This window comes from Macaca mulatta, chromosome 10, assembly GCF_049350105.2.
Source record: "Macaca mulatta isolate MMU2019108-1 chromosome 10, T2T-MMU8v2.0, whole genome shotgun sequence".
NCBI lineage: Eukaryota > Metazoa > Chordata > Mammalia > Primates > Cercopithecidae > Macaca > Macaca mulatta.
The window spans coordinates 15,373,212-15,397,548 of record NC_133415.1 but is presented as its reverse complement, the minus strand read 5'-3'; the positions used below and the strand labels follow the sequence as shown (position 1 = coordinate 15,397,548).

At 48.4% G+C, this 24,337-nt stretch overlaps 2 protein-coding genes across 27 annotated transcripts in view; both read right to left on the bottom strand.

Moving 5' to 3' along the window:
* Positions 1-24,337, bottom strand: part of APOL2 (apolipoprotein L2) — a 68,962-nt gene that overhangs the window by 9,970 nt on the left and 34,655 nt on the right. The window lies entirely within an intron of this gene.
* Positions 869-15,191, bottom strand: LOC694250 (apolipoprotein L4). Of its 17 annotated transcripts, XM_077949807.1 has the most exons (6): positions 14,938-15,091; positions 12,342-13,526; positions 11,831-11,930; positions 10,461-10,534; positions 6,278-6,404; positions 869-2,560 (listed from the first exon to the last, which is right to left on the bottom strand). In XM_077949807.1, exons 3-6 carry the CDS (start codon positions 11,845-11,847, stop codon positions 1,711-1,713), a joined length of 1,068 nt encoding a protein of 355 aa, XP_077805933.1. In that variant the 5' UTR covers positions 11,848-11,930; positions 12,342-13,526; positions 14,938-15,091; the 3' UTR covers positions 869-1,710. The 17 variants fall into 17 exon arrangements, with proteins under 17 accessions (XP_077805933.1, XP_015005712.3, XP_077805938.1 ...); XM_015150226.3 differs by lacking the exon at positions 11,831-11,930 and having other exon boundaries at positions 10,418-10,491; positions 13,117-13,221; positions 14,938-15,191; XM_077949812.1 differs by lacking the exon at positions 11,831-11,930 and having other exon boundaries at positions 10,445-10,534; positions 13,117-13,183; positions 14,938-15,116.

The following is a 24,337-nucleotide window of genomic DNA, read 5'->3' as shown; positions in this document are numbered from 1 at the left end:
GAGAGGGCAGCCTGGATGAGGGTGTCTGCAGACTGGATGAGGGTGTTTGCAGAGTGGGCGATGGTGTTTGCTGTCTGGCTGTCTCTCTCTGTCCCTCTACATCTCATGGATTTTCTCTCAACCTACACACAGGCCCTTCTGATCTTAGTCAGCTTCGTGTGACCCATGTCAATCCTGGGCCCTGGCTGCTAGATGGGGACCACGCCTGTACTCGACCCAAGCCAGATGTCTACAAGTTTTCCCTGAGTGCCTCAGCAGCCACTGGGCACTGGGGTCACAGAGAAATGACCAGTCAGGAGAGTAAGCAGAAAGGACCATGGAGGCCTAGCTCCCTGTGAGCTTGGAAGAAGGATCATGAAGAAGGAAAGTCAGGCACCCAGAGCTCAGGGGAGCCCATCCATCAGCACCACGAAGGCACAGCCATCAGTCAGTGTTGTTTGAACACAAGTCTTCAGAACACAAGAGGAGAGAGCCAGGTGGATCTGAGATATCATCTTTTCCAGCCCCCCTTTCCCAGCTGATGAGGAAACTGAGGCTCAGAGAGGTGGGGTCTCTTGACTGCAGGCTGATCCATCTCCTCAATGCACCACGACGTTCCTTGATCGGTTCCTGGCATCTGGTTTTGCTTTTTATTTTTCTTCACACATCAACAACTTTTCTAATATAGCATTTGGAGTTTCACTGAAATGTCATAAGTCCCTCAGTGTACCCTGGCCCCAAGCAGGGCTGACATTCGTCAAGTCCTCCTGCTGTCTGCTGACGTCACCACCATCCCCTTTACCACTGTTCGGACAAACTTGAATCAGAAACTTGCCCCCGAAGTGGGAAAGGAGCCACGAGAGCAGGGAATGACTCGAACAAGTCCGGCTTGGCGAGTAGCTAAGTTTATTAGGACTTACACACAGGGCACTCAGCAAGACAGCTCCCCCAGTCTCTAAACTGCTTGTCAGCTAATTTTCTGGCTCTTTGTCTACTGTATATGAGCAATGAGACTTTTACTTGGTTGGTTCTCAGACACTCTCCAGGATATTTGGATTCTTAGAGACACCTGGTCCTCAGTTGGGCACCATGGCCATGGCTCATTACCTGGCCTTCAGAGTTCAAGCAGGGGACATACACCCTTAAATAACCTAAAGGAAACCCATCACACTACAACCACCACCACCATCATCAAGAAGCCACTGGCTGACTCAGATACACTCCCGGGAGGACAAGGGAGAGTGGATGCTGGAAAGACAGGGCGAGACACCATCACCAGGGAAAGACTCCATTCTTGGAAGGACATCAAACTGGAGGGTGGGTCTGCAGTGGAGCTGCTATTTCTTCTCCTGTATCCAACTATTCTAACTCTGGCTTTCTCCATTTTCAGCTCTTTCTTTTCCTGGTCTTCTCATTGCTGGTTCCTGTGCGCCTCCCTCTCTTCCTCCCCCAATATATTCTTTAGTCTAGAGTAAACTGCTTCTTCCCATTCCCCACAGTCTCCAGTCCCCTCTCCTCCCTTAATCCAGGCCCCAGCGTTTCTGCCTTCTCCTTGACGCACTTGCCATCTTGAATAACCCCTCCCCTGCTGTGCTCAACTACAGACGCCAAAGTTCCTAACACTCAGTTCCATAAACTTTACCTCGTCCTCTTTATACCCCTAAGAAACGTCTGCATTTTGTCCCAGCTTGTGTCTGGCTCACCTTCCCTGGTGGTTGCACTGCTCTGGGGTCACTGGGCCCAGCCTGCCTTTAGACTCTGATGGATCTGGGTGAGTTCGTTTAGATTCTTCTGCAGTTCCTGAGCCCACTGCCTCAGCTCCTCAGCAGACTCGGATTTTGCCCCCTCATGCAAGTGCTGTGAGTCTTGCACAAGCTGGACAACATCCAGCACAAGGAGGGCTCCTGAAGCGGCCTTCGGGACTGCTTTTCTCACCATCCGTTTGGCGGCTCCAGGTGTTTTCAGCTCATCAATAACATTTGTAGGTATGAGTCGCCTAATGTTCAAAGGGCGTCCAACAGTGGCTTTAGATCTCCTGAGTGTACGGACATCATTCGCAATCATTTTTGTGACTTCGTCAAAATCAAGCGCAAAAGAAAGCATGCTGGGCGTGATTTCGCTCAAAGTGTCCCCTAATACCTTCAACAGGTCACGGCTGGTCGCAGTCAGCCTGCTGGCTCGGAGTTCTGCCGACTTCGTGTGTGTGTTCTCCACGATGCTGGTGCCGATCCCAGTCGTAGCAGATGCTATTCCCAGCCCTAACCCAACTGCAGTGACGCCCAGGCTCAGCCCTGCTGTAAATGGTGCCAGCAAAAAGCCAACGACAGACAAGACGCCAGAGGCAGTGCCAGTGGAGCCGGACACCACGTTGGCGATAGTGCAACCTCTGTGGAACTCTTCAATCTCATTTGCAATAACACGAATCCTTTCTATGGACTCCTGAATCTTCCAGCTGAGTTGAGGAAACTGTTTCAAAAACCACTCCGTAAGCTGCTGGTCTTTTTGCTGCACGTCTTTGTCCTCAATAGCCGCATATGGTGTAAGATTCTTCAGAGCTTCATAGAGAGCATCTGCCTCGTCCCTGTACCAATAAAGGACAGATGATGAAGAAAGGCAGCTTACTTATGTGTCAAATGAGCTCACTAAGATCTGTTCTACATAAATCACAGAGCTGTTACTATGAGTCAAATGGAAATAAAGTTCTAAAAGGTAAAGAATTATTTTCAAGGCCAGGCGCATTGGCTCACACCTGTAATCCCAACACTTTGGGAGGCTGAGGTGGGTGGATCACAAGGTCAGGAGATCGAGACCATCCTGGCTAACACGTTGAAACCCCATCTCTACTAAAAATGCAAAAAAAATTAGCCGGGCGTGGTGGCGGGCACCTGTAGTCCTAGCTACTCGGGAGGCTGAGGTGGGAGAATGGTGTGAACCCGGGAGGCGGAGCTTGCAGTGAGCTGAGATCAGGCCACTGCACTCCAGCCTGAGCGATAGAGCGAGACTCCGTCTCGAATAATTTTCAAGGTTAAATAAGTTTTATACAACTTAGATACGCCACAGTACTGATTCAGTATGGGAAAAAATAAGTTAAAGTCATCTTCAGATGCTCCTTAGTGGCTATGTGTTTGATAAAGATGGCTCCTCATGCGAGGGAGGTCGATGCCATCACTACCAGAGTGTGTGGAAAGGGGAAACTTTGTAGATGAACAAAGAGAAGTGGGTTCAGAGCAAAAAGACCTTCATTCAGAGGATCATAGAACAGTGAAGAATTAACTTGAACAGAAGAGAGCTCATCCCTTTGTCCTCGGCCCCTGGGAAGTGATCTCTGGGGCCCTGGAATGTCCTGACTGGTAGGAACGTCTTTGTTTCCCCGGTGGTTTGGCTACAGGCCAGTATAGCAATGTGATGGGTGATGGGGGTTTGGGGCTATTAAGTGTCTCATCTGCCCTCCAGAAGAACTGGGGACTAAAGGGGTTAGACCTTGGGAAGGGGCTGGAGACTCCATGCCAGCCATGAGGGCAGCTTGTGATCCAGTCCCAGGAAGAGCTCTGCATTGAGTCATGAGCTGAGAAAGACTTACTCCTTGGCCAAACTCCAGCCAGGCTGTTCTGAGCCTCTTCTCCTCTAGGCGTTGACCTTGGCTTTCCACACCCATCCTATGCTTGCTGGGCCTGCACCACCCCAGCTCAGCAAGAATTCCCCAAAGTCAATTTACAGAGGATCCCCCCGGCTTGCTGTCTGAGGACACTTGCTCTCCGATTACAGTCTTCACCCATTCATTTGATGGGTGAGTGTCTGAGCTGCCCTTAGGTGAGCATCCTGTTAGTCCAGTGTAGCAGAAACCCCCCACTCCGGTGTCTCTTGTCAGTCCTGTTCCATCTGCCGCCCCTCACCCTGGTGTTGGCTGTGACTCCCCCCCGCCCCCCTCACCCCCGTCTTTACTGTATTCAGAGCTGGGCTCGGTCTCCCTCCCCTGTAACAACCATCCTGAATAAAGGCTTCCTTCCTGATTTCATGTGGTTCACAGGAATTTTTCCTTAACTGGGTGAACTTCCCTGGTTGGCAGCACCCCATGTGTCTTGTCCCACATTGACACAGGAGATCACAGCGTCCTGAGGACAATGAAGCTTCACACCTGAAGCCCTCCCAGACTCTGCCCTGTGTGTCTCTTCCTTAGGCTGATTTTCATCTGTGTTCTTTCCCTATGATAAATCACAATCGTGCAATAACAGTTTTCAGTGAGTTACGCGAGTCCTTGTAGTGAATTACCCAACCCGAGGGGGGCTTAAGAAAGCCCCTCAAGTTTGCAACTGATGTCAGAAGGAAGGGTGCACCCAAACGTTGCAGTTCGTCTAAATCTGAGTCCTTAAGAATTCAAGGCCGGGCACGGTGGCTCACGCCTGTAATCCCAGCACTTTGGGAGGCCGAGGCGGGCGGATCACAAGGTCAGGAGATCGAGACCACGGTGAAACCCCGTCTCTACTAAAAATACAAAAAATTAGCCGGGCGCGGTTGTGGGCGCCTGTAGTCCCAGCTACTCGGGAGGCTGAGGCAGGAGAATGGCGTGAACCCGGGAGGCGGAGCTTGCAGTGAGCCGAGATCGCGCCACTGCACTCCAGCCTGGGCTGGGCGACAGAGCGAGACTCCGTCTCAAAAAAAAAAAAAAAAAAAAAAAAAAAAAAAAAAAAAAAGAATTCAAACACAGCCTCAGACTAGAAGACATCAATTTGCCTGGCATGTTATCTCTTCCAACGCCTCATGCCCTTTGACTTTCTGACTGAAGGCCACTGGGTCCAGCCACTGCCCCCTGTGACTGAAAAGTAAAAGACTTCGCTGTTAGTCTTGGCTCCATGCAAACTCTCAAGCCACTTTACTGCCTCCTGACCTGGCACCTCCAAACTTCAGGGTCTCACTTTCACATGTCACCAGCCAAACTAATGCCTTAGCAGGTGACAGCTTCACTTGTGTGCATGTCAAGGCCATGTACAATTTCATGGAACCTCTTGAGGACTCATGAGACCTTGAAAATCATCTCTATAAATTGCTAATGCTGAAAAGACCTACATTTGGACAAGATGGTAGAGAAGGTGTTTTTCTCTTTGGTGGGGGACTTGTGAGTCTCCCAAGGACCCTTCAAATTACACCAGTTGAATCCACTCGTCCCCACTCTGGAAGTTGGCCTGAAGAAACACTGCCTCTACTCTATGTAGAACAGAAGAGGATTTCAAATGGCAGCTCAGAACTCCCCAGTTCCCAGGCATGGTGTGGGGGAAACAGTCACCCATGGCCCATTACACCCATCAGTGATGGGATCAAATCAGGGAGGGAAGAAATATCCCTCTCCCACTCACGTGTCCTCTGCGAGTCCATGACCGCGTTACATTTCATGCTCTCAGAGCCTCCCTCCTCTCACCCCCCTCCTGGCCTTGATGCCCCAGCCTTCCTACTGCTCCTCCAATCTAGGCCCACCCCTGCCCCACCCTGACCCCTGGCTCTGCCCTTGGCAAGGTCTCTTTGGGTCTTTGGGTGGCATCATGCTATTTGGTTCCCCGCCTTTGACCTGGAGTTCATTCTAAGGCCTTCACCACACTCCCATCTGATTGAATTACTAATAGCATTGGACGGATGACAGGTCCCAGTCTCTAAGACTTAAGCCAAGAGCCCCGGAGCTGTGCAGGGACAGAGCCGGGATCCATCCCAGCTCTGTCCAACTCCATTCCAGCCTCTCTGTGTCCTGGGTCAGCAGAAGGATTCTGCTGTGTTTGTGCAGTTCCCCAGAGGTACAGGAAAAGGGCCCCAGACAGCATCTCCAGGAACACACACTGATCAGGTCAAGATTTTTCTGACTTTTCCCAAAGAAAGTCCTGCTGGGCTTCCATCTCTAAGAAAAAGACTTTTGGCTCTGATCTCTTCCCAGGAAGTTTTGTAAAAGGTAACATGAACTGAGCACCTACCATGTGTCAGTCATTATGCTAAATACTTTACATGCATTATCTTACTTTTCTCACAATAAAGCTCAATGGATGAAGAAAGGAAAGCAGAAAGTAGTCAAGTAGATTGCAAAGCTCCCATCACCAGTAGATGGCAGAACTGATCCTGCCCTTCTGGGCTTCCTCCCCCCTCAGCCTGAGGCCACTCACTGCCAGCAAAGGACATGGAGGAAATATTCCTTCTGGGCTGCTGAGAGGGATGTCCTCAAGCCCAGCAGAAGGAGCTGCCTGGAGGAGGTGTGCCTGCCAGAGAAAACTAGCCCAGGGGAGATCTGGGTGGCATCACTGGGGCGCCCCATGGAGGTTACCTGGGCAATTCAGCCACAGCTACCAATCTCTTCCAGGCTTCATCGTCAGTCAGCAGGATTTTCAGATGCCCTGGGCTAACATTCTTCTGGAAGTATTCGGTGACTTTTTCAGTGAAGCATTTCTTTTCTAGTTGGAAACAAAAAGGATAAGACAGGAGGAAAGTGTTCTACCACATAAATGGCCCTGAATATAAGGTGGTTCGATGTTAATCCTCCTGACCAGCTGTCACATGGGGTAGTTTTGATGGAGGCACCAGTGCTATAGAGTGAATTGTGTGCCCCCCAAATTCATATACTGAGGCCCTAAACTTCAGTGACTATATTTGGAGATCGAGCCTTTAAGGAAGTCATTAATTTAAAGGCAGTCATAAGGATAGGGCCCTAATCCTATAGGACTGGTGTCCAATTAAAAGAAAAAAAGAGACAGAGGATCTCTCTCTCTCTTTCTCTCTCTCTCTCTCTCTCTCTCTCTCTCACACACACACACACACACACACTGGGAAGGCCATGTGAGGACACAGCACTGAGGCAGCCTCTGCAAGCCAGGAGCAGAGCCCTCCCCAGACATCAACCCTGCTGGCACCTTCACCTTGGACTTCTTGCCTCCAGAACTGTGAGAAAATAAGTCAGTTGTTGAAGCCACCCAGCCTGTGGCATTTTACTGAGGCATCCTGAGAAGAGTGATTCAGCAGGAAAGTGGCACGGTGCTTTGTGGAGCAACCCATCTATTTCAGCTGAGAATCACCAGAAAGTAAGAGCTTTCCACCACGTTTCCTCCCCATGTAAGGGAAATCTTCCAAGATGGCTTCCTTCTGCTGTGTACCTATTGTCAAACACTTTAAACCAGTGTCTTCAAAATCTGAGTTTCGACCCGTCAGTGGGTTATTACAATAGTTCATGTGTCAAAAGCAGCATTTTAAAAAGAAAAGAGCATTGAAAATATCAGAGTGTATTGAACATAGCAAGAGTGAGTATTCTTTTGTAAGATATTATATGTGTGTGTGTGTGTGTGTGTGTGTGTGTATTTCTGGGATCTGGATGTGTTTAGCACGGCAGCATTTTCAATCTTTTAGAAGTGACACAGGGTGCATACGCTGTATCACTGACCACTCGCAGAGTGGTCAACGGTACAAATGTTTTAACCTTGTAATCAAAGGTACGAGTGTTTCAACAGAGAAACCAATGAATATTCACCTTAAATGAGATACATAATATTACTGCTACAAAGCATCTTAGTACACAGCAGGATTACTGCCCAGATGAGTTGCCCAAAAAATGTGTGGTTTGCAGGGATTTAGAAATAACGGAACTGCAGAGAAGGGACTGGGAAGCAATATGTATTTATGTATGCACTGGGGCATGATGTAAAATTGTTTCCTGCCCTGGAGGCACTTGCAAGGCCTCGTTCTCATTTCACAGAAGGAGAAATTGAGACCCAGACAGTGAGAGACACCTCCCAACCCAGCAAGCAGAAAGCTCAGGATTTGACTCCCAGGCCAGCGTTCCCTTGCCATTGCTTTGAAGACTCCATATATTTTTTAAATGCCTGTGGTTTCTGCATTCTCCCCTGTAGTATACCTGTGGAGTTTTAAACATTTTATTTGCATTCTCCCCTGTAGTATACCTGTGGAGTTTTAAACATTTTATTTGCATTCTCCCCTGTAGTATACCTGTGGAGCTTTAAACATTTTATTTGCACAGAATTTAAACATTTTATTTATTTAAACATTTTATTTTAAACATTTTATTCCTCCTGCGGGTCATGGGGGCTCTCAGGCGGGCAGTGGAGGGGGTTCTTTAGGTGGGCAGGGGGGCGGGACCCTCAGCACTGATCCTTGTGGCCCCTCTGTGTTGCCTCTGTCCCCTGCAGGCTGGTCTCAGGGTACACGGCTCCCCATTATCACCTCTGAGCCCAGCTGGCCCCGTTATTAAACAAGAGATCATCTTGTTTCGGAGGGGGAGTTTCTTCCTTGGCCCCCAGCCTAGCCCTTCCTAAGGATTCCAGGGTCGGCTGGGAGCTCCTGGCTTCTAATCTTCTCCACCCTCCCCTGGTCTTGGACAGGACTCAGCACAGGCCAGTTTGCTGTCCAGGGCAGCTCCTGAGCAGAGCTGACTTGGTTGCCACTGCAACTCTGTAAGGGGAGGAAGCCGTCCTGAGGAAATGGGGCTTAGGGAAATGAACGCAGTGCTGACTCGGCTGGGCGAGGGCTTGTCTTGTTTTTTCTCTTTCCTTCTTCACCAAAAGGAGGAAGGAAACCCAGGGTTGGATGGAAGGAACCTCCAGCACTAAATTTGTGTTTTATTGATGGGGTGGGGATGGTGAATATTAAAGCAAAATTAAAATAAAAACCAAGCCTGAAACATTCCTGGGCAAACAAAACCAACCAGACCTTGAGAACGGCTGTAATCCCCGCTTCAACTGCAAGCTGTGGGAAACTGAACTGGGGTCATATCAGATGGCCGCTTCTGTTAGACACAAACAAAACTTAACCTCGGCCAGTCACAAGCAGCCAGCTGACAGAGGGCCATGCTGAGATGGGAATACTGGGAGGTCACAGAAGAAACAAGAACTCCAGGCAGCAGGTTCACATGACGGACACAGAAGGAGCTGCTGAAACCAGCGGCAGGGACAGGGGGAGGCGACGGGCCCACAGGACCCTGACGAACAGGAAGTGGCCAATCCGGCTAAGACCAGTAAGATCTAACTCAGTGCTGGGTCTGACCCACTTTTCACCCCAGACTCAATCATACCCTCCTTGTCCCATACCCACCCGCGCCACAGCAGTTCCATTCTTGCTGCAAAACTGCGTGGCCCCCCAGTTCCAAGAAATCTCTGCCTCTTCCCATAGATCCTTATGCTTACTCTGCCCATTAGCTTAGTAAACCCACAAAAACAAAAACACCAAACCCCACTGGGCCCGACTGGCTCTTCTGAGTCCGCCTGCACTCCCACCCCCGAGGCTGCGCTTCCGCTTTGCAATAAAAGCTGATTTGCTTTGGCTTTGACTCAAATTTTTTCTCTCTTCGGTGTCAGAAACTGGACAAGGCTAAGGTCCGGTCTCACCTGCATTCAGAGACCTCCCTAAACCCACCGGCATCAACGTGACCAGGAATTTTCCAACAAGGTAAACCAAAACAAGAAGTTTTATAACTGGAACTAATCAAATAATGTCCTTATTGCACTTCCATATTCACCCGATAAACACTTGTCTCCCACACTTTTTCATCATAACACGAAACCTCCTCCAGTTTGGTTTTCCTAATTCATGAACTCCTTCTTATTCAGATAAATGTGATTGTGCCTCAGACGTTTCTTTGACAAGGGGTATGTTAGATGATTGGACTCAGCCCTGGTAAAGAGATGCTTGTGATGGGCAGCTCAGGGCAGGTGCCCCTAACACAGCTGGGGAAGGGGATGGTTTCCCCTTAGAATCAACAGGGGTCAGGTGGAGGGGATGGGAACCAGCTCTTAGGGAGGCCGTAGTTTGTGGCAGGCACTGGCTGGTCCAGGTACCCATGTAATGTTTGATCCTCATGACAACGTGGGCAAATATCCTGGTGGTGCAGTTGAGGACGACTAAGGAGCTCCAGGTCACACAGAAGGCACATGGCCAAGACCACAATGGGGTCCAGTTCACTGGAAAGCTGGATCACTCTACCCACAGGGCCACTCAAAGCAGACGGACTGGTGTGGGGCAAGAGCTGGAGAAAGGGGACCAGCCTCTCCTGGAAACACCCCAGGGTCAGCCAGGAGCAGAGTAGGAGGTAAGAGGTCAGGGCTGCTGGTCAACCTCCTCTCCCACCTCTCCCCTACTTCTGGCCCCTGCTCTCCCCCCGCAAAACCCAACCCTGCTGTTTCCCCTTCCCCAAGGCCGTCCTGCCCCACTTGAGTCATTTGCTAGGTGCCAGGGTAGGGAGGAGGTGGGCACCTGGGCCATGCCCCCCCTGAGGAGAGGTCAGGATGCAGATGCCCCCCCAGACCCCTGGTTCGGGGGACTCCACATGGCCTCTCTTGGGGCTCAGGGCAGACTCATCGGCCACCTCCATCTGGGCTCTGTTGGGGCTTACTCAGCCTTGGAGACACCACCCTCCATTGTAGCTGTGGGTACGAAACAGCCAGGGAAGAGGAGGCAAGCTTACCAGCAGCCAGGTCACTGAGAGGCTTACCATGGAATTGCCCAGCCATTGTCCTGCCTGGATGGTTTTGCTGCATCCTTGAGGAGGAGAAAACAAATTGTGGGATTGACTGTGAGGCACCTGTGGACAGAGGGAGGCTTGAGTAGTTGGGGCTCTGCAGATCCCTCTGAGGTGGCAGCAAATGCCAAGACCAACCTAACCCAGATTGTTTCTCTATCATCGAGTCCCCATCATCTGCTGTTTACAGACACTTAACTCCCTCCAGCTCCCTCTGCCCTCACTCCCACAGCAAGGAAAAGTCCACTTGTCCTGTTGGAGAATGAAGAGAAGATAATCAGAGGAGGGGCAGCCATCTGATCATTACAGAAACTATGGAGTCCATACACAGGAATAGAGTTGGGGAGGAAGGTTCTGACAATGACCTGGGCCTGGGAACATGTGTGATAACTAGTTGATGATAGCCAGTGTGTATTGCGTGTCTGTGATGTGCAGGGCTTCTTTTTAAATTTTTATTTATTTGTTTTTCTTGAGATGGAGTCTCGCTCTGTCACCCAGGTAGAGTGCAGTGGTGCAATCTCAGCTCACTGCAAGCTCCGCCTCCTGAGTTCATGCCATTCTCCTGCCTCAGCCTACCGAGTAGCTGGGACTACAGGTGCCCGCCACCACACCCGGCTAATTTTTTATATTTTTAGTAGAAACAGAGTTTCACCGTGTTAGCCAGAAGGGTCTCGATCTCCTGACCTCGTGATCCGCCCGCCTTGGCCTCCCAAAGTGCTGGGATTACAGGTGTGAGCCACCGCGCCTAGCCTGTAATGTGCAGGGCTCCTTACACGTGTCTCATTCGATGATCACACACAGCCCGGGAGATGGGTACCACATTCCCATTCAAACACAGAGGAATCCACAAAAGTTAGGGAACTTGCCCGTGTTTTCACAATAGTGCTAGAGCCAGGACTTCTGCTTCAATCCCATGTCTTCAATGACTGTGCTCTACTCCCTTCAATATACAATATTGAGTCATGTATACACGCTCATGGGAAATGACTCCTCATTGCAAATCCGTGTCTCACACTCTGTGCTCAACTCTTCGTCTTGGTGAATTCACTGCTGCTGCAGCGGACAGCCTGTGTCCCCGTCGCTTCTCTAAGGTCCTCTGTCCCACAAAGACCTGGATCCTGCCAGATGCCGGCGCAGCCCCTGCTGTGGCTGACGAGCCCTCCTGGTGCTGCCCTGTCCCCTCTGCTGTCCCCTGCTAGCTGATGGACATAGGGTGTTTCTAATTCTTCATGTAAATTATGCTACAAAGAACATCCTCCTTCAAGTAAAACTGCCCACATTTGATTTTATTTCCTTAAGATATTCGTAGGAGTAGAATGACTAGGTCAGAGGCTATCAACATCTCAAAATGTTTTATACCTAGAGCCACACTGCATGCAAGTTGTACCAATTCACACTCGAACTAGCAGTACATGAAGATGCCCATTCTCTCAGTCTCACTGGCTCTCAGTAGTCTCTTCTTTAGGACAAACAACCATATACACAACATGTAAATGTGAGAACTAAATATACTTCTTACCAATACCAATTAGTACAAAATTTAAAGCACAAAGGTAGCAGTTGGGATGTGAAACACTGAACGAAGCAGAAGGAGGATTAATATTGTCATTTTTTGAAGAAGGAAGTTAAGAAATACTGGGTACAACTGACGATATAAGAAAGTTGTAAGTAAATTGTTTACAGCTGCAAAGTTGCTAATGGAAGACGTAAAACTGGTGATACAATATTAGGAAAAGGTGGAGAGGAGAGATGGAGGGTACAAATAAGATGAAAATGACTAATAATGATACTATAATTACTACTAATAATACGGCATCAGGCCCATCGCAGTCACGGGCGGCTCCAGGCATTACCATTTCTCTTTTCTCACCGTGTGTCTCTGCTCACTCCCTGGCACACCCACTTCCAGCAGCTGGTCTTTGTTTGCAGCCTTTATTTTCACAGCTCAGTGGTTTCCGGGCCCCCTGATGGGGTTCCACCCTCCAGCTCTCATACAAAAGCCCCCTCCTCAAAAGCCACTCGCCTCCCTCTTTCCCCTTCCTGCCTTTGTCCCAGGGTTCAGGCACCCAGATGTCTGTCTTCTGGGGCCCCCCTGCAGCAAGGGTAAAAGGGGGACCCAGTCCTGGGCAGCAGTTCACCAAGGGAGTACGCAGAGGGGCATCTGGGCACTTCTTGCTGTAAGGGACACGGGTGACAGGAGAGGGGCATCCCTTCCCCTTGTTCCTGCTTTGTTCACTGTGAGAGCCCTTAGGCCAGGGCAGCCATCTCAACACCATGAGCCATGAGGACCAGGAGGACCAAAAGAGAGCAGAGGAGCAGGAGGGCAGAGAGAGCTGGGGCCTCAGACTCGTCCAACACTTGTGAGGAGCTGCACCCAGGATCCCATCCTCCTTGGTCATTGTTGGCCTGGCTCAGACCCTGATCTGGGGTCTCTACTGAATGTTGAGGCTAGATACTGACTGTTAGCCTCAAGTAGGACACAACACGTCCTCCCTGGGCGAGTCTGCCAGTTGGTCAATTCCCGGAAGTGACTTTGGTTCCTAGAAAAAGCCCAGATGGCGCCTGGCCCAGTCCAACCCCTCCCCAATTGTGCAGCCCAGACAGGGAGCCCTCCATCCTGCCTCAGGGCTCTGAGCCAAGCTCACCAGATGCAGAGGACAAAGACTCTCAGCAAAGAGGCTCCCTCCACGTCACGGGCTCCAGGGCCTCCTCCTTGGGCAGGAAAAGAGGAGTTGAGAAGTGTGCTCCTCCTGAGAAATCACCATTTTCATTTCATTTTTGAGAAACGGTTTTGCTCTGTCGCCCAGGCTGCAGGGCTTTGGTGCCATCATAGCTCGTTGCAGCCTTGATCTGCTGGGCTCAAGTGATCCTCCTCCTTCAACCTCCTGAGTAGCTGGGACTACAGGTGCACGCCACCATGCTGGGCTAATTTGTTCATTTTTGATTTCATAGAGACAGCATCTCCTGTGTTGCCCAGGCTGTCTTGAACTCCTGGCCTCTAGTGATCCTCCTGCCTCTGCCTCCCACAGCACTGGGGTTACAGGCTTCAGCATCTCTTTTTGGTGAAGAACAAATAAGACCGTGACTCAGATTTCACAGAAATTTCCCCCCTGGGCCGGGCGCGGTGGCTCACGCCTGTAATCCCAGCACTTTGGGAGGCCGAGGCGGGCGGGGTCAGGAGATCGAGACCAGCCTGGCTAACACGGTGAAACCCCGTCTCTACTTTAAAAATACAAAAAACTAGCCGGGCGAGGTGGCGGCGCCTGTAGTCCCAGCTACTAGGGAGGCTGAGGCAGGAGAATGGCGTGAACCTGGGGGACGGAGCTTGCAGTGAGCTGAGATATGGCCACTGCGCTCCAGCCTGGGCGACAGAGCGAGACTCCGTCTCAAAAAAAAAAAAAAAAAAAAAAAGAAATTTCCCCCCTGATTTCATGTAATTTTGGCAGCTCTATCAGGATTTCAAGAGGGGAAAATCTCAGGCTGGGAGCGGAGGTGACTTGCCCAGAGTCACACAGCTCTTGGAGGGCAGAGGGGAGGCCAACATCTGGCCTTGTGACTCTGATATGGAAGCAAAAATGGGTGATTTTAGTAGTCCAAAAATGTCCAGGTTTGATTCTACTTCTACAAACACAGAGATCTAAGCTCACACTCCTGTGGTTATGATCACAGTTCCACAGTGTGGCTTTTGAATCTCATGATTGCAAAGCTGGCATCACGCCACAGGCACCATTCTGCAAGGCGCCCTGCTCACTCCCCTGTCTCAGCCATGTTTCCCATTAGGGACACAGCACAGCCTGTTTCTTCTCCATCCCCCCAGAGGTCTGAACAGAGGGACAGCGGTGAGGGCCAGTGATGTGGAGTCCTATGAGCTACCTGCTCAACCTCCTGACACTGGACCCTGGGCAAGTCAGTCCCCTCCCAGGGCCTCAGTTTCCCCACAGGGCCTGGTACAAGGTGGTGCTCAGACTCAAGGGGGGTGAGATGACCTCTAGGTTCCTTGTATCTCAAAAGAAATCTTTCCCCATCGGGCCTCAGCAGCAGCACCCTGGGGCCAGCCTGGGTGTGGCCACGCCACAAGGACAGGCCGGACTCCAGGTCACATCCCCACCTCCACCTTCTCTGATTCCTTCAAATTTCCCAAAGAGACAGGCACCCCCAACACAAACCTTCCTTCTGGGGTCCCCCAGCCATGTCTCCGCAGTCTAAACCAGAGCTGAACCCAGGGAGCTTTGTGAACCCATCTGAGCTGTTTCCCGGCCTCTCTCTGCTGTTTAAGGGCACAGCAGGAGGGAGGGAGCATCAGACTCAAGCCTGGGTGCAAATCCAGGCTCTGCCACTGCTTTCCTGTCTGATCTGAGCCAGTTACTAACCTCTCTGAGCTTATCTACAAAAGCGGAATGATCCTTCCCTCATGGAGCTATTGTGAGAATAAGGAGATGGGGACAGGTCAATGGTCCCCGACTTACCGAGGAATCTTCCCCCGACAGAGACTGAGCAAGATCCAGCTGTTCTGAGCTGCGTGGATCCCACCTCCAGTTATGCATCTGTGTAATAAACAGACACGTCCTCCCACCCCTAAGATGTACCCAGGAATTCCAAAGGGAAAGTGAAAGTCACAACTTCCCAGCAGCTGGTGATCAAGTGTAGCAAACAGGCTGCTCCCCAGCACCACCTTCAGTCCATCCCCGCCCTCCTTGCTGCTGCACTTACAGGAGCAGCCCCAGACCAGACATCCAGGTCTCTTTCATCCAACCCACCTGCCTCGCATCCTCAGGGTTGGGGGTCTGCTATGGTCTCAGGAAGAAAGACCTGCCACTGACAGACTGTGAGACCCTCCAGATTACTCCCCATCCTCCCGTGCACCCACACTCCCCAGATGCCTGCCTTCCGCCCGCCTGTGCCACCAGCATTTGCACAATCTCCCACACATACCAAGTGGATGCTTATTGTATATTTGTTGTAATGCTGTTGGGGGTTATTTTGTTTATGTTTTTGAGACAGGGTCTCACTCTGTAGCCAAGGCTGAAGTGCAGTGCCACAATCACAGCGAACTACAGCTTCCAACTCCTGGGCTCAAGCCATCCTCCTACCTCAGCCTCCTGAGTAGCTGGTTCTACAGCCGTCAGCCAACCGCCCAGCTAATTTTTAAATAAAATTATATTAGAGATGGTGTATCACTATATTGACTGGGCTACTCTTGAATTCCAGGCCTCAAGTGAGCCTCCCACCTTGGCATGAGCCACCGCCCCAGGCCTGCTCTTGTTGAAGGCCATGCCTTGTGGCTTTTACACATTTGCTTATGTGGGATCTTCTGCCAGGAGCACCGGCTTCCACCATCTGGAAAAATCATGCTCATCCTTCAATGACAAAATCAGGCATTGCCTCCTTTCAGAGAACCCCCAGCATCCTCCCCTGCAGAGGCCACCGCCCCATGTTCCACTCCCGAGGCACACTGGGTGGAGGGACTAGAGACCACTGCTCACCACACTTCCATGGCTAAGAAGTCAGGCAACCAGATTGCTGCTGGACTTTTGTGCTTTGCCCCAGGCAGAAGGGCCTCAGAGGCAGCTAAACCACAGAAGCCAAACTGACCCTTCCATGGAAGCCTATTTCATCCTCAGCAAACATCTCTGGGGACATCGTGGCCACCTCTTCCCACCCACACACCCACACACACACACACACACACACACACACACACACACACACCAGTTTCTGAGGGAGGAATAGAAAGGTGATTACACAGGGACTGCACAATATACTTTGCAATACATTCCATTTGCAAATACTTCTCCATTTGATTGAATTTTATAATCATCCCCTCAATGGGCCAGGATTATGATCTGAGTTTTCAGATGAGGAAACTGAGGCAAGAAGAGAGGAAGTTGCTTTCATCCAGCAACTCAGGGAGGAGGCAAGACTTGTAAACCAAAGAGGGTCTAAGACACATCTCAGTCAGTTTAGAGGTTTACTCTGCCAAGGTTGAGGATGCACCCAGGAAAAAGACACACAAGTCACAGGAGGATCTGGGGCCCACTCACTATTCACAGGGCCTTCTGAGGGCTTCAACATTTAAATGTGTAAAATCAGGCAGGAGTGGTAGGAGGAAAGGAAAAAAGACAGGATAGGTAATGAACTGAGTGGTCACATTTTTGTGAGGCTTTGATTGACCCTCCCTGAATCCACAGGTTCCATGTGAAAGGGGGTTAGAGGAACAGTCCATTATTCATTCATCTCATGCACAGTTAATCTACATTTTCTATTAGATAAAAATAAACAGAAACTAGAGGAAGTAGGCATATGTGCATTTGTCTGAGGGTGGGCAGAAGGGTCACTTCCGGTCTTGTCATCGTTATGTACCAGTCCAGATAAGTTGCCAATTTGCATTGTCACAGTGAAATTATACAAAGTCTGTCTCAGGGTAAAAATTTGGGGACTTACAGGGATTTTCCTTGTGAGGAATTTGTGAGGCAGGCCAACTGAGATATATGTTGCCTTCCATCTTTGCAAATATCTGTTTAGAAACCAAAACAAAGGCAGATTTTGGAGTGGCTCTGTTTCCGAGCTTAACTGGCTGCACTGGCATAGTGAGTTTGGGGCCCCGAGATTTGATTTTCCTTTCACATTTTCTTTGTTCTTCAACATCTTTTGGAGAAAACAGTGTAGAAGCAAATGAATCTCCAGTCATGGCGTTGGTCTGAATTTTGTAACACAAAGTATTCCACCTTCCGTTTGCAGGGCTTAGAAAAAGACAGTTTTGATTTCTGGTGATGCCAAGTCAGAAAAATGAGAGAAAAACAAAAGGAAAATGTTAGTTTGGAGACTTGTAGCCAGGAAAGAATTCAGTATCTAGTCCAGATAAATTGTAGACAAGTAATAAAGCTGGAAAACAATGGACAAAGCTAGAATCTCATAACAGATGTTTTATAGTTTCTTTTAAAAGATATCTTTTCTCTCTCTAGTCCTCTATTTCTACCAAAGACAAATCAGAGTAGGATGAATTTATTCGCAAAATAAGTTTTGGTCTTATAATACTTGACCTGATTATTTGCATAAAGTACAGAAGAATAATTATGTGGCATATGGAGTCTTTTTTAAAATTTGACTTTGCTAAACCATTTTCGTATTCATAAGCCATTTCAGAGTAGGCCTTTTATAATCTTGAGCTCAGCCATGAATTTATGTTTGCCTGCAGATACCTGTATGAATTGGATGAGTTCCTTTCTTTTCGAGGCTCCATCATCACTTGGGCTTCCCGGGCCTGTTAGAAAGTGATTTTCTTTATTTACCACAGTTCAGGAACCCTGTAAAGGAACTCTATAGGCAAAAGAATTAATAAAGGACTGAAATTTATTTTCAGTCGTTTCAGACAGAGCAGAATGTCGCTGTCTCCCAGGCTGGAGTGCAATGGCGCAATCTTGGCTCACAGTAAGCTCTGCCTCCCAGGTTCACGCCATTCTCCTGCCTCAGCCTCCCGAGTAGCTGGGACTATAGGCACCCGCTGCCACACCAGCTAATTTTTTGTATTTTTAGTAGAGACGGGGTTTCACTGTGTTAGCCAGGATGGTCTCAATCTCCTGACCTTGTGATCCCGCCTCGGCCTCCCAAAGTGCTGGGATTACAGGCGTGAGACACCGCACCCGGCCACATCAGCTTTTCAATTAGAGTTCTGAAAGTTTTTTTTCTTAGTCCAGTGGCACAGTCTCTAACTGATCAGAAATTGGTTTTTTAGAAGTAAAGTAAAACACTTCTTGCAGATAACAAAAGTATTAAAACAGCATTGGTAAAGACACAATTGACAAGGAAATTAGGTTATTCCTGTGGCATATAACCACTTAAGATTCATAATTACTTCTGATCACATATGCTAAGACATCTTAGACTTATAGAAATCTCATAGGATGTTGGAACACATATTAATAACACATTTACATAAATATAACCCAAAGAATGTTAAACACCATTTTATATTTGTCATGCTGGACCCCTGTGCTAGTGAGCTGAGAGGGCACAACCTTGAAGAGACAGAAGAAAAGACCTGGAGACAGCAGGACAGACATAACCTTTATTCAGGGAACTTACGTACAGGGAGCCCAGGAGCAGCAGGCGAGACAAGAAATCCCCTCCTGTTTGTCAAATGCATGCAGGTTATATGATATTTTTCCCAGAGCAACCTCCACTTAGCAACCTCTGCCAGGAAACCTTCACCTAGCCCAAAACAAAAGAGCTTGGTTCCTTGCATGGCCTCTGATCCAAGGAATGTGCCAGGGCTGAAGTGTTCTTTTTTTCTTTTTCTTTATCTTTTTCTTTTTTTAGACGGAGTCTCACTCTGTCGCCAAGGCTGGAATGCAATGGCACGATCTCAGTTCACTGCCACCTCCGCATCCCAGGTTCACATGATTCTCCTGCCGCAGCCTTCTGAGTAGCTCGAATTACAGCGTGCACTACCACCCCTGGCCAATTTTTGTATATTTAGTAGAGATGGGGTTTCACCATGTTGGTCAGGCTGTTCTGTAACTCCTGACCTCGTGATCTGCCCGCCTCAGCCTCCCAAATACTGGGAGTGTTCACCATAGGTATGATGTAAACATCTGGATAAGCCTTTTTGTTCAGCCGGGAACCCTGAACAAAAATTCACCAAGGAATGTGCGGTCATTCTCAGAAGATGCTTGAGTTATAGCTGCCTGACAGGACATGCCAAACGTGCGCTCCACCCCAGCATACCTTTGAATGGCCCTCAAATTCTCACCACACTGTTTTTCTGTGGTTTCCCTAGGGCCAGCTTTGTGGAAGAGCATTGCTGCCAAACAACCCAGCAGCAATATAAGTGCAACAAAGGATTGTGAACACAATTGCAATTACACTAGATACACAGCTCCTCCAGTGTCTGGGAGTTGATTAAACCATGAGATGATAGGACCATAAGACAAAGACTCAATGGCTGGACTCTGGGTTTCTAATGCCAGCAAAGCCTGTGTTATGTTATGAGAGTAATGAGGGCGACATACACAACATTTTGTTTTAATTAATGCACAAGTTCCACCCTGGGCAGCAGGTATATGGTTTCAGGTTATGTCCCGGATCACACAATTTTGCAGAAGAACACGCCCGACTGGGTGGTTTCTTCATTGAGAAGAATAAAAGGATGATGAGTATCATTGAAGGCTGCAGCCATGTGTTTAGCCAGGGCATCAATTGCCACTCTGCAATTACGGTTGCCACTTCAGATGTAAACATGGCCAAAGGGTAGAACCACCAGGATGCATGTTTCTGGTGATGTCTAGCTTCTACCGTTTCCCAATAATTGAGGGTTGTGTCTAAATGGGGCACTTTACACTCTAGCCATTCAGGATGCCACCAGGTGCACCTGCCAGTCCAACTGAATGGCAAGTAGGGCCAGGCATGGGTGCCACATGCCTATGACGATCCAATGGGGAGAGGTAGGCACCCACATGTAGCTACTTAGTCTACATTCCAGCTGTCATTGCTTTAGCCAAGGACTTGGTGAAATTGTTGTACAGGTAGCCACCCCACATTGTGGGTATTAGCCAACAGCGTGCTGCCATTTATCGATTAATACAAAGTTACACAACCAACTGCCTGTATTTGTACTGCAGTCAGCAGATGCCTAGCCCATCACATACAGCATACCTGACGTGACATTTACCTGTTCACAAATTGAACTGAAAACTTTCTGTGACTGGGCATAGTGGCTCACGCCTCTAATCCCAGCAATTTGGAAGGCCAAGGTGGGTGGATCACCTGAGGTCAGGAGTTCAATTCTAGCCTGGCCAACATGGTGAAACCCTGTCCCTACTAAAAATACAAAAATTAACCAGGCATGGTGGTGGTGCATGCCTGTAATCCCAGCCACTCAGGAGGCTGAGACAGGAGAATTGCTTGATCCTGGGAAGCAGAAGCTACAGTGAGCTACAGTGTTTTGTTTCATTTTCTGGACCATCCTGTTTCCCGTAAAGGAAGTGATTTCCTGAAATCTCTCAAGTGTTCTGAAAATGTGATTTTCTTCTTCACTTTCTCCCTGTTGGCTCAAGATGAATCACAAAACTCCAAATACCATCAGCATGTGTTGCCCAAGTCCCACCTGTTCTATGGCTGATAGCCACAGGGAGCTGGGTCTGGTGAGGCCGGTGATGACCGACTGTAACCCACATCAAGGACTAACACGCTCCCGAAACAGACCCCATGTCTGAGAATTTGCAAAAGCTGCCCTGAAATGTTGTCATCACAGAGAGTGCCCCAGTGTCCTGTCCAGATATCCCTCCCTCCCATGAGCTGGAGAGGATATTTGGCATCAGACCGCTGGTAATCACTTTCCCTAGTTTTTGGCTTCATGACTCAGTTTTCTTGCTTGTAGAATAAAGCTCATCATAGAATTTACCTCTCAGAATTCCTAAGAGAATAAATTCAGGCGGGGTGGGGAATATGCGTGGCATATAGTAGATGCTCAGTAAACAAGAATCAATTTTTCTGAGTACTCACTCTGTATACAGGGCAGTGAGCAATCACGGTGTCTGCATTATCTCCATTTGTAACTGCAGAAAACTTCAGCTGCTCACTGCTTGCAAAGGCAAATGAACAAGGATGAGAAACAGTGAAAGGAAAGTGACTTCATTCCAAAAGCCCGTATCGGGGAATGAGGTCAAGCTAGTGTCTTAAAGAAACCATTTCAGATTTTGAGCTGAGGGCAGAGGTTTCAAAAGGGAAACTTGATACGAAAGCCATGCAAAAGTAGTGAAGAGGTGCCAGTGTACGTGACTTGTCCAATGACCATCTTGAGTTACTGCCCCATCTGGAGTGTGGACTGGGGGCATCTCCGGGACAGCCAGGTTGAAAATTCACTGTGGCCTTGAGGTAATTCCACAGCTTCCTGGATGGTTTCAAGATTTCTTCTTTGGGGGAATTTCAATGTATGGTTTTTCTATTTTCCATAAGTGTTGGCCGGCTAAGAAGTAAAGAGAGACAGTACAAAGAGAGGAATTTTACAGCTGGGCTGCCAGGGGTGACATCACATATCAGCAGGATCATGATGTCTGCCTGAGTCTCAGACCAGCAAGTTTTTATTCAGGGTTTTTAAAAGTGGAGGGGATGTAAGAACAGGGAGTAGGTACAAAGATCACATACTTCAAAGGGCAAAAAGCAGAACTACTAATAAGGATCTAACAAACATCACATGCTTCTGAAGGAGCAGGAAAAAGGGCAAAAGCAGAGCTACTGATAAGGGTCTACGTTCAGCGGTGCACATATTGTCTTGATAAACATCTTAAACAACAGAAAACAGGTTTGAGAGCAGAGAACCAGTCTGACCACAAATTTACCAGGGCAGAGTTTTTCCCCACCCTAATAAGCCTGAGGGTACTGCAGGAGACCAGGGCGTATATCTCAGTCCTTATCTCAACTGCATAAGACAGACATTCCCAGAGCAGCTATTTATAGACCTCCCCCCAGGAATGCATTCCTTTCCCAGGGTATCAATATTAATATTCCTTGCTAGGAAAAGAATTTGGCAATATCTTCCCTACTTACATGTCCATTTATAGGCTCTCTGCAAGAAGAAAAATATGGTTCTTTTTGCCCGACCCCACAGGCAGTCAGACCTTATGGTTATCTTCCCTTGTTCCCTAAAATCACTGTTATTCTGTTCTTTTTCAAGGTGCACTGATTTCACATGGTTCAACCACACATGTTTTACAATCAATTTGTACAGTTAACACAATTATCACAGTGGTCCTGAGGTGATGTACATCCTCAGCTTAAGAAGATAACAGGATTAAGAGATTAAAGTAAAGACAGGCATAAGAAATTATAAAAGCATTATTTAGGAACTGATAAATGTCCTTGAAATTTCCACAATTTATGTTCCTCTGCTGCGGCTCCAGCCGATCCCTCCATGTGGGGTCCCTGACTTTCCACAACATCACACCCGGAATTTCCAAGAAATTGCATGATTAAATAAAATACAGTGCATGGGAGGGGAGATCCTGCTAGAAAAGGAGAACAAAGATTCACACATTACTAAAAGCAAAAGAAGAATTGGACAAAGAGAGGAGACCAAAAACAAACAAAAATAAATCAACTCTTAAAATGGGATACTTGGTTACATTTTCATCTTCTCTGTGCACTCTCTACTACTCTTGATGTTTCTCCTGTGCCCATGTACAGCTCAGAAACAGACTTAGACAATGAAATAATTTCCCCAAGGCCACACAACTGGCCATGGCTTCCCTTTTTGTTAGAGACAGGATCTCACTCTGTTGCCCAGGCTGGAGTGCAGCAGCAGAATCAAACGTCTGGGCTCAAGTGATCCCCCCACTTCAGGAGCCCAAGCAGCTGAAACTACAGGCATGTGCCACCATGTCTGGCTAATTTTTTAACTTTCTTGGTAGAGATGAGGTCTCATGATGTTGCCCAGGCTGGTCTTAAACTCCTAGCCTCAAGTAACCCTTCTGCTTCAGCCTCCCAATGCACTGGAGTTGTAACTGAGTATCCCAGCATTGAAATGTACTTTAACATTATTTTTCTTTCTGTCTTCGTCTCACAATGTAGCCTTAAAATGTACTTCAAAACTCCTTTTCCCTCCCTTTCCCACCAAGTTCTCTTGTGCACAGTGTTCACTTACCTAATGATGTGGGTGCATAGAAATTCAAAGAGCTAATTTTGAAAAAACCAGGCAGAGATAACTGAACAATGAGATTGGGAAGGGGAACATCATACACTGGGGCCTATCATGGGGAGGGGGGAGTGGGGAGGGATTGCATTGGGAGTTATACCTGATGTAAATGACGAGTTGATGGGTGCTGACGGGTTGATGGATGCAGCACGCCAACGTGGCACAAGTATACATATGTAACAAACCTGCACATTATGCACATGTACCCTAGAACTTAAAGTATAATATAATAAAGGAAAAAAAGTGGGCAAGTCAAACTTCTTTTTAAATCACTGTATTTCATCATGAAGTCTATAAAAGCAACATCAGAAGAAAAAAAAGAAAAAAAAAAAAAAAGAAAAAACCAGGAAGAGAAACCCAGCTGCAAAATTCTCTGGCTTAGGGGAGGTTACCAACAATTAATCACCACCAACAGGGTAAAGTCCAAATGATGCCAGTTGGACCTCCTGACGGGCTATTTCTCAAGACAGCCATTGGAACAAGACACAGACCTGCACCCTCCTGCACCACTCCCACACACCTCCGATTCCAGTGTTCCCTTTCTAAACTCCTCTCTCCAGCCTAAAGTAGAAATGATCTTTTAAGAGCATGAGCCTGACCGTTCCACCGCTGTGAGCACTTGAATGAAACTGCTTTCCCTTCACCACAACTCACTTCTTGTGTTTTTGGCCACTGAGTGGTGAGCAGCTGGACTTGAGCCAGTTACAGCATTAAAGGAGGGAGCCAACCCACCTAGCCTGGTGGTTGGTGGTTTTTCATCTATTGATCCTCACGATTCAGTGCTTAAATTACAGACACGTTTTTATTTCTAAGACAGATGATGATAGACTCACAAGACAAAACAGCACAGCTGGAAAAATTGTTGCAAAACTAGCAGAGAGAAGCCCCACAGACTCTTTGCCCAGTTTCCCCTGATGGTCCTCCAGTTCATCTGATGTAGGAGCTGGACTGGGCTTGTCTGGAAACTCAGTCTCGGCTGCCTGAAGTAGTCACTTATTCATGCGCTCCCTTAGAAGGGATGACAAGGCCTTAGGAGAAGTCAACATCAAAGCCACCTCCAAGTCATGGTCAGCCCAAAGGAGATGGTCACAAGCAGAATTCAGAAGGAGGAAGAGACTTAGAGCCAAGGGTGGAGATGGAACTGAGGGGTGGGCCTTGAGTTAGTTAGGTTGCCAGTG

What these genes read in the sequence shown, in the direction of transcription:
- LOC694250 (XM_077949807.1), bottom strand. An exon ending in ACCATCCAGGCAGGACAATG is followed by an intron (nt 6,405 to 10,460) that starts GCTGGGCAATTC and finishes GTTTCCAACTAG; the next exon opens with AAAAGAAATGCTTCACTGAA. An exon ending in GCTGTGGCTGAATTGCCCAG is followed by an intron (nt 2,561 to 6,277) that starts GTAACCTCCATG and finishes TTATTGGTACAG; the next exon opens with GGACGAGGCAGATGCTCTCT.